Below are 13,918 nucleotides of genomic sequence, written 5' to 3'. Positions count from 1 at the left end.
GCTGCCAACATGGACATCAGTCTGTTTGATTAAAACTAGCTACTCTACTCTGCTTACTCTGCTTCCTTGATACTTAGGAGATTATCATCCCTGACTGCTATTTAGGCAGAAATATATTGCTAACCAGAAACTTATACATTGGGAAAACTTTTGCATATGATTAACTTACTCTGCTCCAACTTCTCTTCTGTGTGAGTCCTGTCCCTCTCCCATTGTAAGCGCCGTGAGGGCAGGATTTTGTCAGCTTCATACATGACTGTATTCTCAGAGCTAAGAACAATGCAAGCATATAATTCATTCTCAATATTATTTTTATATTGCTGTTTATTGGATTAAGGAATAAATTTGGGCATAGATTAAAATAGGATATAAAAGTTTTGCTCATTTTTCATGATAGTCTACATCCTAAAATAAGTTCTTATGCCAGTTGTAGTAAATTGGTCATATTTTTATAGATGCTGGAAGTTAGAATTAACTGGCAGTTCAGCCTCTCCTATTTTACACTGTTCTTTGTTCTGCTTTAACATAATTCCGTGGTAGAGTTTATCACCTCAAAGGGCAGTACTTTTCATTTTAGGAGAACTCTGTTAGAAAGTTCTTTCTTAATAGTGAGTTTAAAGAAACATATCTCTATAAGTGTAATCCATTTGTTTTTGTTCTTATGCACGTCAGCAACAAATGTTCTCTATATACTATGATAATCTGAAAATATTTATTCTTTAATCTTCCAGGATTATTTTCCCTGGTGTCTCCACTGTTTATTAACTCTTTATAGATTCAACATTACCTTCATCATGACTCCCAAATGTGTTAAAATTTAATCCAAACTATGGCACCCCAAATTACTAAAATGTGCACTTAAGATACCAAGAAAAATTCTATAATATTTGAAATAAATTCAGTTCTGAAATATTCACATTGAAAGTCCTATTTTTTTTTCAATTTCTAATGTTCTTAAATTAAGGTCTTTTTTAAAAAAATTTTTAACATTTACGTTTATGTATATTTGAGAGAGAGAGAATGTGCACGTGAGTGGGGGGAAGGGCAGAGAGAGAGAAGGAGACACAGAATCTGGAGCAGGCTGCTGGCTCTGAGCAGGCTGTCAGCACAGAGCCTGATGCAGGGCTCGAACCCACAAACTGTGAGATCATGATCTGAGCTGAAGTTGGATGCTTAACCGACTGAGCCACCCAGGCGCCCCTAATGTTTGTTTATTTTTGAGAGAGAAAAAGTGACACAGAGTGTGAGCCAGGGAGGGGCAGAGAAAGGGACACACAAAATCTGAAGCAAGCTCCAGGCTCTGAGCTATCAGCACAGCAGAAGTCAGACGCTCAACTGACTGAACCACCCAGGTGCCCCTCAAGTTGGAAGTCCTATTGAAGATAATTAGAAAATACTGGAATTTAAGAATTAGAAATGATGAGAAAAGGAAGAAAAGAGTACAGAATTAGAAATTTGTATAGTAAATTCCAGAGAGAGGTGAGAGCAGCAGAAATCTACATTCACTGCGAGCAGAGTTAGCCAGTTTTAAAGTGGTCAGAAGTAAGAGCCTCTAATGACCCATCAGAACAAAGATTCCTGATTATTGGGAGAAAAAAACCTGTGAAATCTATGCATATGACTCAGGGTGTGTAAAAGATTAATATTCTTTACCATCTACTCTTTATTATTCTAGTTTAGTCAGTACAAATGTAGTTAGCATAAAAATATCACCTTACCGGGGCGCCTGGGTGGCTCAGTCAGTTAAGCGTCTGACTTCAGCTCAGGTCATGATCTCACAGTCTGTGAGTTCAAGCCCGGTGTCAGGCTCTGTACTGATAGCTCAGAGCCTGGAGACTGTTTCAGATTCTGTGTCTCCCTCTCTCTCTGCCCCTCCCCTGCTCATGCTCTGTCTCTCTCTGTCTAAAAAATAAATAAAAAAAAAAAACATTAAAAATTAAAAAACATATATCACCTTACCTCGTTTGTTTTTTTTCAGCCGTAATGTCTTACATTTCTTAATTATGAATCCTTCTGCTATTGGCAGATTAATGACCTTCCCTTTCAACTGAGAAGGAGGTACTTATGGTAGATTCTTTTCCCTTGGTTTCTGCCAGTGTCCAATGACAAGTAGAGAGCATGTGTAGTGAGGCTAATGGTTTATGTGGTGCATTGCAGTTTTGTGAAAAATGTTACTTTTTGGTTTTGATAAGGATTGTTTTTATGGATTTTCACTGACAAGGGAAGTATTCTAATGACATTTCGACAAAGTATTGGAAGGTCTTAAGGTAAAGGTGGGGAAAGATGCCTATTGGCACTATTTACTGATGATAGTGCCTTGATTTGATAAACAAACAAAAATAGAGATAAATAGTATAATGAAGTTGCATATACCAATCACTGTGCTTTATCGACTTATTCTATGATCCTTCCTTTTCCCCAGTTCACATTTCTTCAAATGTCATAAATATGTTTAAAATATATGTAACATGAATGTATTTTTATGATTTGTTCTTTGAATCAGGATGCAACTAAGCTCCAAATGTTTCACTCAGTTAAAATGTCTCCTAAGTCTCTGTAAATGTAGATTCTCTATTTCTTTGCTGTGCTTTGTTTTTTTCCTTGTAATTTTCATTTTTAAGAAATCAGTTTTTTTTTTCTCTAGGATGTCCTACAGTCTAGATTTTGCTGATAGCTTCCCCACAGTGTTATCAAAATGTTATTCTGTCTTAGATCTAGAGCAACCCATCTAATCATAGACTGTCATCTTTATTTTACAGATAATTTCTCTAAACTTGTTTCTTACTTAGCCCAAATCCTCGTTGTAGCAAATCATAATAGTTAATCGGTAATTCAGAGCCTATAGTCCTTTTCACCATACCAAATTCTCAGTCTTGGCAGAAACTTTTAATCATTTGGGGGAGCTTTCAAAACTTACTGCCTCAGGGTCACCTCAGACCAAGTCAAAGTCCGTATTCTGTACAGCTCCTTAGGTGATGACATTGTACAATAGAAGGGGAAAAACCACTCTGCTATCCCATGTCATCACTTCACATGTTGTGTTAAACATATGCAATGCTAAGACTGTGGAACATTCTTTCACACTACATTGACCATACTGTAATTTAATTTTCATGTTCCTGTCATGGAAGTTCCATTGTATAAAATATTTTTCAAAAAATTCCTCTTACTTTGTGTGTTGCATCTGCATACCTAAAACATAAATTTGGTTCACTATGGAGAATGGTTTAATTATTTTATGCCTTGATTTTTAAAAGCATATTGTTTCTTTGTTTTGTTTGTTTGTTTGTTTTATCAATAACAGTCAGGCAGAATTACTTCAGGCATAGCTCCCTTTATACACCAAAATATTTTTATCATATTGTGTACTCAGAGGCACTACAAGGAGAGGGAAACCAAAAAACATACCTGACTGTGAGTCATTCATCACCACCTCTTGAACTTGTCCATCAAATACCTTTTGAAGTTTGATGTACTTGACAAGTGCCCAAGAATCTAATAGTATAGTCTAATGCAGTGGCTACCCTGATAAGCTTAAAATATCTTTGAAGCCTGTCTTTAAGACTCATGTGAATTTTGCATTCAGTGTTATAAATGGAATTTTTAAAATTTCTTATCATGAAATGAAAGTGATACTACAGTAATATAAGTCAATTTTATTCTGTCACCAAGTACCACATGGCTCATGACTGCACCCTTCAGGTGGTATTACCCTCAACCCCAAGTACCAACTTCAAGAGACTCTCATTTAGAATCCTCCGAAAGTTTTGGGTTTCAAAGTGTCATGTGTTGGGTATGCCGGTCTTGCTGCTTGATGACACAGGTCTCAAAAGTGGAGCTTTTTAAGCTACATTGCTTTTTTGTCCCACTTCTTTTGGGTTGACTTTCACTCTTTTTAGGATAAAAGCTGGCAAAAATTTTTCCATTTTTCATCTTTAAAGTTAATTTTATACCACTTCTACTTCAGTATCTTTCATACTCCAGACCTACTAACTAAAACATCGATTGCCCCTAGAATGATAAAAACAATTAAGTAATTGACTTTATTATATTAACTTTAATCGATTTATTTAGAAGTTTACCTCCCAGGTTTATACTTGTTGATTAAATTTTAAAATATGAGTTCACTAGTATTATGTGCCAAAAGATTATATGGCATAATAGTGTTTTTCATTTTTAAAATAGTAATGATTAAATCGATCCCATTTACAATTGCACCAAAACCCATAAAATGCCTAGGAATAAATCTAACCAAAGAGATGAAAAATCTATACACTGAAAACTATAGAAAGCTTATGAAAGAAATTGAAGACACAAAAAAAAATGGAAAAAGATTCCATGCTCCTGGATAGGAAGAACAAATACTGTTAAAATGTCGATACTACCCAAAGTAATCTACATATTCAAGGCAGTGCCTATCAAAATAACACCAGCATTCTTCACAGAGCTCTAGAACAAATAATCCTAAAATTTGTATGGAACCAGAAAAGACCGTGAATAGCCAAAGCACTCTTGAAAAGAAAACCAAAGCAGGAGGCATCACAATCCCAGACTTCAAGCTATACTACAAAGCTATAATCATCAAGGCAGTATGGTACTGGCACTGGCACAAGAACAGACACTCAGATCAATGGAACAGGATAGAGAACCCAGAAATGGACCCACAAATGTATGGCCAAGTAATCTTTGACAAAGCAGGAAAGAATATCCAATGGAATAAAGACAGTCTCTTCAGCAAGTGGTGCTGGGAAAACTGGACAGCGACATGCAGAAGAATGAACCTGGACCACTTTCTTACACCATACTCAAAAACAAACTCAAAATGGATGAAAGACCTCAATGTAAGACAGGAAGCTATCAAAATCCGCGAGGAGAAAGCAGGCAGAAACCTCTTTGATTTTGGTTACAGCAACTCCCGACTCAACATGTCTCCGGAGGCAAGGGAAACAAAAGCAAAAATGAACTATTGGGACCTCATCAAAATAAAAAGCTTCTGCACAGCAAAGGAAACAATCAGCAAAACTAAAAAGCAACCGACAGAATGGGAGAAGGTATTTGCAAACAACATATCAGATAAAGGGTTGGTATCCAAAATCTATAAAGAACTTATCAAACTCAACACCCAAAAAACAAATAATCCAGTGCAGAAATGGGCAAAAGACATGAATAGACACTTCTCCAAATAAATCCAGATGGCCAATCGACACATGAAAAAATGCTCAACATCAGGGAAATACAAATACCGTGAGATACCACCTTACACCTGTCAGAATGGCTAACATCGATAACTCAGGCAACAACATGTTGGCGAGGATGCGGAGAAAGAGGCTCTCTTTTGCGTCGTTGGTGGGAATACAAGCTGGTGCAGCCACTCTGGAAAACAGTATGGAGGCTTCTCAAAAAATTAAAAATAGAACTACCCTACAACCCAGCAGTTGGCACTACTAGGTATTTATCCAAGGGATACAGGTGTGCTGTTTTGAAGGGACACATGCACCCCAATGTTTATAGCAGCACTATCAACAGTAGCCAAAGTATGGAAAGAGCCCAATGTCCATCAATGGATGAATGGATAAAGAAGATATGGGGTGTATACTCACACACACACACACACACACACACACACACACACACATATATACACACAATGGAGTATTACTTGGCAATCAAAAAGAATGAAATCTTGCCATTTGCAACTATGTGGATGGAACTGGAAGGTATTATGCTAAGCGAAATTAGTCAGAGAAAGACAAATATATGACTTCACTCATATGAGGACTTTAAGAGACAAAACAGATGAACATAAGGGAAGGGAAACAAAAATAATATAAAAACGGGGGAGGAAAAAACCTAAGAGACTCTTAAATATGGAGAACAAACTGAGGGTTACTGGAGGGGTTGTGGGAGGGCGGATGGGCTAAGTGGGTAAGGGGCATTAAGGAATCTACTCCTGAAATCATTGTTGCACTATATGCTAACTAATTTGGATGTAAATTTAAAAAATAAAAAGTATTCAGAAAAAAAAATTTTAAGTAATGACTAGTATTAGAACAATATGCTTTGGTTTAGTCCTCATTTCTCACCCTTGCCAAAGTATTGATAAAAATATATTTCATTCAGTTTTTGGTTTCTGAGATGACTTAAATTGTTTGGTTAATATTTTCTCTCTTAAGTTGTCAGATAATGAGTATTCCAATACTTTATTAAGCAGAAGGATTTTTTAAAGGATTTTTTTTTTAATATGTATCTTTGAGAGAGAGAGAAAGCATAAGCAGGGAGGAACAGAGTAAGAGGGAGAGAGAGGATCCAAGCAGTCTCCATGCTGCCAGCAGAGAGTCCAGTGCAGGACTCGATTCCACAAGCCATGAGATCATGACCTGAGCTGAAATCAAGAGTTGAACGCTTAACCTACATACTGAGCCACCCAGGTGCCCTAAACAGAAAGATATTTTTTTTTAATTGAAGCACACGTAATGCCAAAATTAAAATTGAGGCAATATATAAAATGAAACAAACTTTCTTAACCACTCCTCTGCCTAGCCAGCAAAATCCATACAGAACTGATTTTATTCAAAGTGAAAGTACTCTCTATGTCTAAGTCATTAAATAGAGAGGTCGCTTGTCTTAGATAAAGGCAATTAAAGAAAAATATACTTTTTATGTTGATCAAATCACATAATATTACAAACCATAACTCCAAAAGTAATTTAAAATGTCTGACAAAAAATCAAAAGCATTAAAAGCAATTAGAATTTGGGGGACTGTCAATGTGATATCTATTGCAGACAATTAAGTTCTTAAAGTATTATTTTCTAGATTAAAACAGAATTTATGAGTTAATATAAATTTTCTTCAATAATATTACTACATGAAGTTTTTTTTTTTAAACCATTTCATTGAGGTAAGATTGACCTACAAAAAGCTGTGCATATTTAATATGTACAGCTTGATAAGTTTGGAGACTTATACATCCATAAGTATCCATAAAAACCGGCACCACAGTCTGTACCATAAATATATCCATCATCTCCAAGAGTTTTTTCCTACCCTCTTTATTATTATTATTATTATTATTATTATCATTATTATTATTTGTAATAAGAACACTTAACATAAAATCTACGCTCTTAGATTTTCAGGTATACAATACAGTATTATTGTAAGCACTATGCTATAGAGCAGATCTCCAGTACTAGACTGTATAAATTTTCTCACAGTAGCATTTGACACTCATCAATCATGTCTAATATTGTCTGTTTTGACTAATAAAAATGTTAGCTTAGGATGTTATCTACCTCAGCAAAGTTTGAACTGTTTTGCTTTTTGTTAATATTCTCCCTTGGTAACTAACCAAAAGTTATGGGTTATAAAATTTCCATTAAAAGTGCAAAATTTTATTTAATATGGGTGTTGAGAAGAGGCAGGATGGATAAATGAGAGACTAATTTATGATTTTAAATATTAAAATTACTTATATTACCTTAAATATTGAGTACAGTATATTTCATATAATTGTTTCTGGTATACTACTCCCAACTCAGAGGAAATAAGATATAATTTCAACACCAATAAAGAAAGTAGAGGAAAAAAGATTACTATTTAAATTTTTTTTAATGTTTATTTCATTTTTGAGAAAGACGTAGCATGAGTCGGGGAGGGGCAGAATGAGAGGGAAACACAGAATCCAAGGCAGGCTCCAGGCTGTGAGCTGTCAGCACAGAGCCCAATGCTGAGCTCGAACTCATCACCAGTGAGATCATGACCTGTGCCGAAGTCAGACGCTTAACCAACTGAGCCACCCAGGTGCCCCAAGGAAAAAAGATTATTAAATTGAATATCTGAATTAGAACAGGTTGAATTATGAATTATGTTCAACGTTTAAACTTGTCATATTCTTAAAAGCACTTCATTTTGTAGTCTGTCATTTTACACTAATGGTAAAGTAAAATCTCCTTCAATCTCTGGGATATCTAGAAGTATTTAAGTGACCTCGTATGTTTTCTAAACACTGAAAAAAAGGACAAGAAAGAGATTTACTGAGCTCCATTTATGTCTGCTAGATATGTTTTTATTAGGAAATATTTGGTTTCAAGACACTGAAAAACACTCAAATAGCTTAAATCAGTTTTTTTATTGACATATAATTGACATATAGTATATTTCAGGTATACAACATAATGATTTGACATTTGTATGTAATGCAAAATGATCATCACAACAAGTGTAACATTAGCATTTGTCACCTTATTGTGTTAAAATTTTTTTTCTTGTGATGGGGACTTCAAGACATAGTTTCTTAGCAACTTTCAAATATGCAATACAATATTACTAACTAGTCACCATGTATGTTACATCCTCATGATTTATTTATTTTAGAACTGAAAGCTTACACCTTTTGACCCCCTTCCCCCATTTTGCCTGCCTCCATCCAACTCCTTGCCTCTGGCAACCACCTGTCTGTTAATATGTAAACTTGGTTTTTATTGTTGTTTTAAATTCCACATATAAATGAGATCCTACAGTATCTGTCTTTCTCTGTCTGACTTAATTCATTTAGCATAATGCTCTCAAGGTCCATCCATGTTGTTGTATATGGGAAGATTCATTCTTTTTTTTACAGCCGAATAGTATTCCATTTTATATTATATATACCACATCACCTTTATCCATTCATCCATTATTAGACACTTAGGTTGTTTCCATATCTTGGCTATTGTAAATAATGATGCAGTGAACACAGAGGTGAATATATAGTTTTGAATTCATGTTTTTGTTTTCTTTGGAAAAATACTCAGGAGTAAGATTTCTGAATCATATGATACTTTTTTAATTTTTTGAGGAATCTCCATACTGTTTTTCATAATGGTTGTACAAGTTTACATTTCTACCAGTATTACACAGGGATTCCCTTTTCTCTACATCCTCACCAACACTTGTTATTTCTTCTTGATAATAGCCATTCTAACAGGTCTGAGGTGACATTTCATTGTGGTTTAGTTTTTCTCATTAAGGTATGGTCCCCAGACCATTAGCAGCCCATTCTCAGAACCCACTCTAGTTTGCTTAATCAGAAACTAGTTTTGGAACCTGGCATTCTGTATTTTAACAAATGTTTCGTATCAGTGATTGTGAGGCAAGCTAAAATTTGAGAGCCACTGGTTTAGATCTGTAAGGATCCATCCTGTCCAGATATGGAGCAAACCTTGTCAGAGACATGGCTAAAAAGATACTTGAGCAAAATCAAAACTGTATTAGGAAGAAGCTGTACTGGTGGATGTTGACAAGATAACCAGCAAAATAAGCTATCCTATGCTTGGGGTGTGTATTCTGTATTTAAACTACATTTCGGTACATATATAGTGTTTTTTAATTTCAGAAAATTTGTCTGTAAGTGATGATAGGTTTTCAAAATGGCAGCCCAGTACTGCCAGATCATGTTGTTGGTGTGTATGGGGGGTGTGCCATATGAGGGGAGGCAGGACCATGGTGCACTGTATGTGTAAGGAGACTGTTTGTAGTATGGTGAGTGTGGAGATAGTTACAGTACCTCTAGGGGACTGTGGGAGAGAGATGTTAGGGTAAGTGTAGTTGGGCTGGTTGGGGAGATGGGAATAGCTGGTGTGAGAGGGAAAGAGGATATTTAGTGTGGGGTGTGCTGTGTTCTGTGCACACACATCATGGAATGTGGAGGAAGAAGATGTTGAGCTATAGGTGTGGTTCAGTGTTTGTGTGTACTATAGAAAGGTGGTACATGTGTGAAGGGTGGCATTGTGTGTACACAGTTTTATGTGAACACACGATGTAAGGGAAGAGGACCTGGTTTAAAATGGAAGAAATATTCAGGTGTACTATTATGGCATTGATATTCTAGTTAAAATTGAGCTCTAGGTAGTTTTAGTTTATAACCATAATATTTAATGTTAAAAGTTCACTTCTTTGGTTAGATTGAGTGTACCACTGATATGTAGGTATAGTAAATATAAGTACCTTTTCAAGAAATTAGGTATTAGAAAATGCAGTTTAAAATTTGACTGCATAATGGTAGAGGAATTTTCTGGTCACTTTAATGTTTGTATAGGATTTATTTGTGGATTTGCTTCATTTTTATATAGGCATTCTATGAAATGCCTATAGGGTTGGATGGTTCTCAGAGGGATGTCTCATTGCTTAAAAAAATGCTCACATAAAAGATGACATTTTATTGGATTGTTTAGATGTAAATAAAGAATAGAATTGTGTGACTGTATGAGCAAAACAAAATGTTAAAATCATTTGTGCACTTTAGGAGGGGCTCTGGAAACTGCACTTAGTACTTTTTTATGACATTTTTAGTGTATTTCTTAGTGTACTCGTGTTTGCAAATACATGCTCTGTGTCTTTAAACTTTTGAGCCTTTTCTTTTTTTTTTCTTCCACATTTGGGTACAGTGCAACCAAACTTAAACATGGGAAACCTTCTCTTCCCTCCCTGGCTTTACAGTCTCCACTCAGAACTATCTTTGCAATGGATACTACTTAGTGATTAGCTCTCTGTCTTGTCAATCAAATCTTTGTCTCTGGCAAACTGTTTTTGTCACTGTAGTAGGGCTCTTGTGCTGAAAATTTATCTTTAACAGAGGAAGAATGCTTTTTAAAACACTCCTTATGAGATTTGATATAACTTAATTTGCTCTGGAAAGGAAATGTCTCGTCTCTGGTATGGGAAAAAAGGGAGAAGACATCAACCACTTAATCATAAATATACCCTGGTAAATCTTAGTCAATGATTTCAATTTCTATATTTACTAGTCTTATTATGGTGACATGCTGAAAAATTATACTATTTCTAAAAGTTTAAGAATATTTATAGAATACAAAGAATATTTATAGAATACAAAGTTGTATGATTACAGAAAACTGCCTTTATTTCTGCTAATCCTAAATGTCTTCAAAAAAGGAAATGAATAAAAACTGTAATTTTGTTTTGTAAGTCTTTTGGTTTTCCTATTTTACATCAACAGGAAGTTATCGAATCTTTATTTGCTGCCTTAATTTTTTAATTTAAGCTGACCTTTGTAGGAAAATATTCAGAATTTTTTCCTAAAAAATAAATTGAGTAGAAAGTCAGAGTGAATTAACTTTAATTTTTATTGACTGGATCGAAGACTACATATATTTATAATATTGTGTATAAAGACTATTATTTTAGTAATTTTGAGAAAAGACTTTTTTAAGCTATCCAAAAAGTTTCCAGTAGTGCTAAACTAATATGAAACTTTATAAGATACTCTAGTACGGAGAAAATCTCAACCTTACTAGAGATTCCTGTCGTTTTCAGTAAAAATACATGTACATTATTTGTTAGAAACTTATGTTGCCAGTTGTTCTTTCTGTGGTAATTTAGGATTATAAGTTGCCTTATGAATATTAATTTTATTTTTACTTTAATTGTGGGTAATTTAAATAAAGCTAAATAAATACTTACAGCCAAGAATAACTTTGGAAGATGTCTCCAAAGCAACCTGTCACCCATAAATGTTAAGCTCGTGAAAATACCAAACTTATTTCACTGGTGTTACCTTTTACTGGGTTTGAGAGTACTTTGTTATGTCTTTTTATTTTTAAGTTGATTAATTTCAAATTTTTGTTTTTAAAGTACATCAGCACAGAGGGATGTAGCCATCTGAAATGATTAAATTTGTTAAAATTGTGATCAGATTTATCAGAATAGGTAACACAGCTTTCTTTTTTTTTTTCTTTCTTTCTTTAAACCAAGAATAGTGGAGACTTCATGTATTTTTTGATTGGTCAAATAAGTGTTTATCATTAGTTTGCTAAGACTTTAATACAGTTTAATCTGTTATAAATACAAGCAAAATTGTGGATGTTTTGAATTTTACAGGACATTGTAATGTGCATCACATACTTATTATTATTAGCACACTCACCATTTCCTGTTTTTAACCTTATAGGAAGTTAATGTGTGGTTTTGTCAGATATGAGAGCATGCTTCTCACTGGTCTTGAGTTCTGCCCTTGCATCTAGTTTATATATTATTTAACCTTCACAATAACCTTGCAGAATCAGCATTACTCCCCATTTTAAAGATGAGGAAACAGGTATGAAGTGGTCACTGAACTAAACTGTCATAGAACACAGAAACAGCTTGACTCTGTCGCATTCCTTATCTCACCAGGATGTATTTGAATGTAAACCAGAACAATTTTCTAAATGCTCATTTATGTAGTATCATATTTCACCTTACAGTAACTCTGCATGTTAACCAGATGTAGGTTATTTTCATTTTACAAATGAGTTAATTTCAGGCTCAGAAACATAACTAATAACTAATAGGTAAATGTGCTCTAAGATACATGGAATGAAGTTAAACCTTTGCCATTTAGTTTCAGTGAGAACCATATTGATCAAGCATGCTTACTGTCTTTATTTTTTTTAAGGCTGTTTTAGAGTTTATTTTGACAAACAACCTATGCTTTGATTTCTAACCATTTATTTGAAGCTATATATTTGATGTAACCATATGCTGTATCCTGCCTTTTTGTGTCTGTCAATAAATTATTATTTGCCTGAATGTTATAAGCCTATTTTTAATAAGAATTTAGGCTTAATCAGATTGAAGTCACAAATCATTAAATATAGCAACATGGTTTTATGTCTATCAATACTTCATTAATTTAATCATTTTTTTTTCTATTTAAGACCTTATATATGACAAGACAGATTGTTTTTGTACTTATGCTTTCATGTATGAAAACACAGGAGAAAAATCCTATAATAAATTATTTACATCTCTGCAAGAATTAGTTCATACCTAGAATTTTAAAAAGAGCTACTTTAAATGTAAAAATCTTCCAGTGACCTTAACTCAAGATAATAATCATGTTTATGAGAAAAATAGTTACCATACTCTGTACTTCTAATAACACTGTATTATTCTAAACACTTAACATCATTTATTTTATTTCATCTTCATTGTGAATATTGCTACTCTCATCTCCATTTAAGAAATAGAGGCATATAGCAGTCATACTACAACCAGTAAGGATTAGAGCTATGGTTTGAGTCAAGGCATTCTGGCTCTAACCTGTGCCCTTAAATTCTTAGCTGTATTGTCTCTCAAAATCTTCACAACATAATCAGGGAATGGGAATTAACGTTTATTTTGTACATTTAGTGTCTCTATTTTATATATGCCTTACATATACTATCATTTATTCCTCCTGAAGTGCTTAAACTATTATTTCTGTTTAAAAGACTAGAAATGGAGCGATTAAATGCAGTTGCTCAAGGTTACAAATCTAGTAAAAAGCAGAACCGAAATTAAAGCAGAGGTTTCAATCCAAATCCAGTGTTCTTTCTGTGCTATACTTTGTTGCTTACCTATAGTACGTTTTCACAAGAAATTTATTAATCGACCTAGTTCTAGTCAGCAACCTAATTAAAAGATATATATGTGTATATTCAGTGTAGAATATTTTTGTTTATTTGACTTAGTAGTTGAAAAGGATATTTATTGCATATGCAAGTTATGAGGCATAATAATGAGTATCTGTGATCCCACTCTCCAACTTAAGAACCAGAGCATTACCAATGCAGTTATATCAGCCTATGTGTCTTTTTTTCATCTCATCTCATGTCTCCCCCAGATTGGTAACCATTTCTCTGAATTTTGTGCTTATCCTTCTCTTGCTTTTTTTTAATTCATAGATTTTATTTTTGGAACAATTTTAGGTTTACAGAATGATTGAATGGAAAGACAGTTCCCATATGCCCCTCCGTCCCCCAGCACACACACAGTTCTCTTATTATTCACATCTTGTATTCACATCTGGTATGGCATATTTGTTAGTCTGTGAACTAATATACGTTGTTATCACCCAAAGTCCACAGTTCACCTTAAGGTCTATTCTTTGTGTTGT

The 13,918-nt window shown here is 34.2% G+C and overlaps 1 protein-coding gene across 12 annotated transcripts in view; it reads left to right on the top strand.

Annotated features, from left to right (window-relative positions):
* Positions 1-13,918, top strand: part of OXR1 (oxidation resistance 1) — a 364,732-nt gene that overhangs the window by 332,987 nt on the left and 17,827 nt on the right. Inside the window, exon 1 of one of the 12 annotated variants that reach the window (XM_030304540.1) lies at positions 10,609-10,747. The exons of 10 other annotated variants lie outside the window; for them this stretch is intronic. In XM_030304540.1, the coding sequence (XP_030160400.1) occupies positions 10,682-10,747 (66 nt within the window). In that variant the 5' untranslated portion in view covers positions 10,609-10,681. Of the gene's footprint in view, positions 1-10,608; positions 10,748-13,918 lie in introns of those variants that run through there. One more of the 12 variants, XM_030304541.1, reaches the window with a different exon arrangement.

Source organism: Lynx canadensis, chromosome F2, assembly GCF_007474595.2.
Source record: "Lynx canadensis isolate LIC74 chromosome F2, mLynCan4.pri.v2, whole genome shotgun sequence".
Classification (NCBI taxonomy): domain Eukaryota; kingdom Metazoa; phylum Chordata; class Mammalia; order Carnivora; family Felidae; genus Lynx; species Lynx canadensis.
The sequence above is the reverse complement of the archived record's forward strand: the minus strand, read 5'-3'. Positions and strand labels throughout refer to the sequence as shown.